The 4,211-nt window shown below is 41.9% G+C and overlaps 1 protein-coding gene across 3 annotated transcripts in view; it reads left to right on the forward strand.

Moving 5' to 3' along the window:
* The window catches only part of LOC103458080 (NADH-ubiquinone oxidoreductase 75 kDa subunit, mitochondrial), a 12,517-nt gene that overhangs the window by 2,744 nt on the left and 5,562 nt on the right, over window positions 1-4,211 (forward strand). For 2 of the 3 annotated variants that reach the window (XM_017302248.1, XM_008398648.2), the window contains 3 exons: window positions 240-347; window positions 439-515; window positions 700-781. In XM_017302248.1, coding sequence (XP_017157737.1) covers window positions 240-347; window positions 439-515; window positions 700-781 — 267 coding nt within the window. Of the gene's footprint in view, window positions 1-239; window positions 348-438; window positions 516-699; window positions 782-2,464; window positions 2,984-3,090; window positions 3,429-4,211 lie in introns of those variants that run through there. The other variant, XM_017302247.1, reaches the window with a different exon arrangement.

Here is a 4,211-nt window from a genome sequence, read left to right on the forward strand (position 1 = left end):
ATATATATATATATATATATACCTGAAGCATTTTACTTTTTTTATTTTTTATTGACTTGTGTTTCTACCAACTTCCAACTAGTGATCCATGATTTGTTGTTTCCATGGGGTCTAAATGTAATCTGACAAAGACTCCATGTATTTCTTAACATGGCTTTCTTCACCATTAAATAATCCAAATTAAAGAGATTTCTGGATATCTTCTCTCTGGATGTGATGCTGGCTGTATTCTGTCACAGGCATGTGAGAAGGCAGGGATGCAGATTCCCCGTTTCTGCTACCACGAGCGCCTGTCAGTTGCTGGAAACTGTCGCATGTGTCTTGTGGAAATTGAGAAAGTTCCCAAGGTATTGTTTAGGCTACATAGATAGTCTGGCCTTTGCCTGTTTTCACACAGACAACGGCCACAGCTTCTTATATCCTGTGTTTACCTTCCAGCCTGTGGCAGCCTGTGCCATGCCTGTCATGAAAGGCTGGAATATCCTTACCGACTCTGACAAAACAAGGAAGGCGAGGTAGGATTAAATTGATTTATGAGAAAATGGCTTGATTCATGTAGAAGTTTATTGTTTGTGGGTAAACTCTGCCAAAACTTGGATCTGTGAAAACTGAGCTCTCTTTAATAAAAAAAAATACAAAAAACAAAACAAGATTCTCCAATGATCTGTTAGAAATTTACTTTTGGTGAATTTCACACAGAGAAGGTGTGATGGAGTTCCTACTGGCTAACCACCCTCTGGATTGTCCAATTTGTGATCAAGGAGGTGAATGTGATCTCCAGGTAATTTGTCTATCTTTATTTCCGTCGCACTTTTCATAGTTTCACTTATGAACAGCACATAGAGTTGTAGATGCCTGTAGCAACAAACGAAACTCAACATTATCCATTAACATTAACCTGCATCTTCATCAGGAAGGTGCGTGCATACAGTACTGTGAAAAAGTTATTGCTTCAAAATGTTTCAGATCAAGCAAATATTATAATGTTGGACAACGATAACATAAAAAGCTGTTTTCAAGTGATTCCATTAATGAAGGGTAGAAGGCAAAAGGCAACACATCAAGTTTACATGTGTGGAAATTTAAGAGCAGATTCTAAAAGTCTTTGACCATCTATCAATCTGGAAAGGTTCATAAAAATGGATGGATGTACAATTGCTTTGGGTTTATTTCAAACGTAATGGACACGGTGATGGAATGAAGAAGATAGGGGTAGAGGATAGAAACAAGAATAGATATCCTGCAGAGAGGAAGGAGGGGAAAAAAACAGAACCATGGAATCTCAGCGATGAACAACATATACCTATATAACAACAACACGGTATTAATTAATACATTATGTATTTACTGACAACCACAGCTCAACAAAGTGTATCTCTAAATCCAGACATGTGTATGTATAAGAATGTTCAATAATGGGTGTGAGGAGCCACACACCTGCCCTCCAGGACCCAAAGCAGGCATCCAAATTCCCCTGGAGCACGGGGGAAGTCCCCCAGGAGCACCACCACAAAGAGAGCCTTGGAGGAACCACCCAGCAGTCACAGTGCAGAAAGCCCAGAGGGCTGCAGCGATGAGCCCACAGTTGTAGCAAGATCTGTCTGCTACAACTGTTTCAAACGAACAGGGGAAATCTCTCGGCTTACCCTGAGGAAATTTATGGCAGAAAGAATTAAAAAGAGTTAAATTGCTTGATAGGTGGAGTAGGTAGGGATGCAAATTCTGGCAGTGTGGAATGAAGTATACCTGATGTTAGAATACTGTATACTGTATTGTGAAGAAGATATTGAACATACACAGATGTAATGTGGATGCTCCAAGGTGTAAATATGGAACTCAAACAACTATCAGTACCAAATAATTCAGTCCTTCTGTATTTATSTTGAACTTAATCTTTTATTTAAGCGTTACGTAAATATTTTGTACAATAGAAATAAAAATTAAACTCCCTTCCCTTTGAATTAACACAAGAGTAAAGTAGACAACCGTTGTTAGTGATCAACTCAGGAAAGAGGGTTTTTGTTTAGCAAATAGTATTTTTTCAGGACAAGAATGGCATATATGTAGCGTCAGTGTTTATATTTACAGATGTGATCGTCCTGCTATTAACTAAGTATGTGTTGAAATAATCACATGCTACACCACGTGGCAACAATTTATTTTTGTTACAACTAAGATGAAGCAAAAACGCACGTCTTTCACTTTTTCATAGTACCTCGTCTACTGGATTCGCGCTCCCTGCCCCGCGCGCGCTCCCGACGCAGGGGAACGTATTTTGTCGGGGGGATACCTATCTTGGCACGACACCGGCTTCTGTTTATGCAGGGGGAATTTCCGGTACATACTCTCGCGTGAATACTCAATCTCGCGACTTCGGCGGCTCATAGTGCGACCCTCGTGTCGGAACCTGAGTCTAGAGCTTAGGAGCGCTAAATTGCTTGTGCAAAAAAAAAAAAAAAAAACATATACATTTCACGTGTGATTAGTGGCCGTGTTGCGTGCGCAGTTCGTTACTGCCGCAAAGGTAGTGCTAACCGCGATATCTAAAGGAGGATTTTGCGTGTGCTACTGTCTGCCATCATGGAACGTTTGGGGGAGCAAAGCAGCCGTAAAAGAAAAATGAAATTTGAAGCGTTGGCTTTGAAGGTGCTGGTGGAGGAGACGTGTGCTCACAGTGGAGAACTGAAGCAGAAACATCTAAGCGTTGCCAGAAGAAACGCGATTTGGGAGGCCATCTGTGAAAAGGTGAATGCTGTGAGCCGAACCAGAAGATCTCCCGATGAAGTAAAAAGAAGATGGCAGGATTTTCGCAGGAGAACAAAAGAAAAACTTTCTCTCAATAAATCCACCTCTAGCAAATCAATCGGGGCCCCAGTAGAAGAGATCCCCCTCACTACAACTGAGCAGACGCTTCTGGAAACGTTTTGCGATGAGCAGATTGTTGGAATCCAGGGATGTGACTCGCAAAAAATAGTGAACCAAGGTATGCTCATAGTAACACTTCATTTAATCCACTATGAATGGATTAAATAAATCAAATGTTTTCTTTCCACCTTAATTTAAAAACTAAGTTAATTTCTTTATTCTTAGCTGGTGAAACTTTATCAGATGGCCGGAAGTCGCCGCCTTCTTCCACCAGTGTGCCTACATCAGAAAACTGCCCAGCGGGGCCCCGAAGGTGTCCTGACTGTGATGACGTTGATCTGGAGCGGATGCAGGAACGAAATCAGACGGACTCACTACAGGCCATTGCGCAGGAGATCAGAGCCGTAGCCAATGTTGCGCGCGCTTTCCGCCGTGACGCTCAGGCCATCGTGGCGCACACGAGGCAGCTGGTCAGTGCCGTGACTGGGCTCACAATGGCTGTAAATGCCCTGGCAGGAGTTGGAGGCAGTGTTCCTTCCCCTGCGCCGCCGGCGAATGAAGTGGTAGGAGAGCGCACGAGTGCACGCCGGGGCAACTTGCGAAAACGCAAAGCCCCAAATAAGAACATTGTTTTGAAGAAAAGAAAATGACAGTCAATGCCACAATAATCAATTTCTCATCCGGATGTTTTTTTTTTTCTTCTTCTTTCTTTTCATTTGTTGGCTGTTGAATTAACATTACGTTTATTTCCAATCATAACACATTTTATGTCCCATCATGGTGGTTTTTTTTTGTTTGTTTTGTTTAATTGCATAAATTATTTAAATAAACCTTAAATGGCTCATAAGAAGGTTCTTTGAATCACGTTGGCGGGTGTCTATGAACCCGCTGCATTGTGTGTTCTACAGTCAGTGCAGCATGCTGTGTACAATGTTCAACATGGAGCAGACTACTCCAGTCCGTGCAGCTTTTTCTCAGTTATAGTCTGTATTCATGATTCAACAGTAAGCGACTGGGTAAAGTTTCAAGGTAAAAACAACCATTGATCAAAGGGTAGTCACACACTTGCCACAAAACAAAACATGTGCATGAGCTCAGTTTGGTGTCGCTGATTAGACAAAAGTGGGACCTTTTGATAGGTCTCACTTTTTCCTTATACATTTGGTGTAATTCTCAGAGTGTTTCAGAAAGAAAGATATTTATTCTAATAGTAAGGTGTGTGTGTGTGTGTGGGGGGGGGTGAAATTCTGCTTTGCTGTTTCAGAATCTCACCAATTTATGGTGCAGTCAGTGGCGCAACTACACATTATTCAGGTGGATGCGAAAACATAGATCGGCGCCCCCCC

Source organism: Poecilia reticulata, linkage group LG2 (genome assembly GCF_000633615.1).
Source record: "Poecilia reticulata strain Guanapo linkage group LG2, Guppy_female_1.0+MT, whole genome shotgun sequence".
NCBI lineage: Eukaryota > Metazoa > Chordata > Actinopteri > Cyprinodontiformes > Poeciliidae > Poecilia > Poecilia reticulata.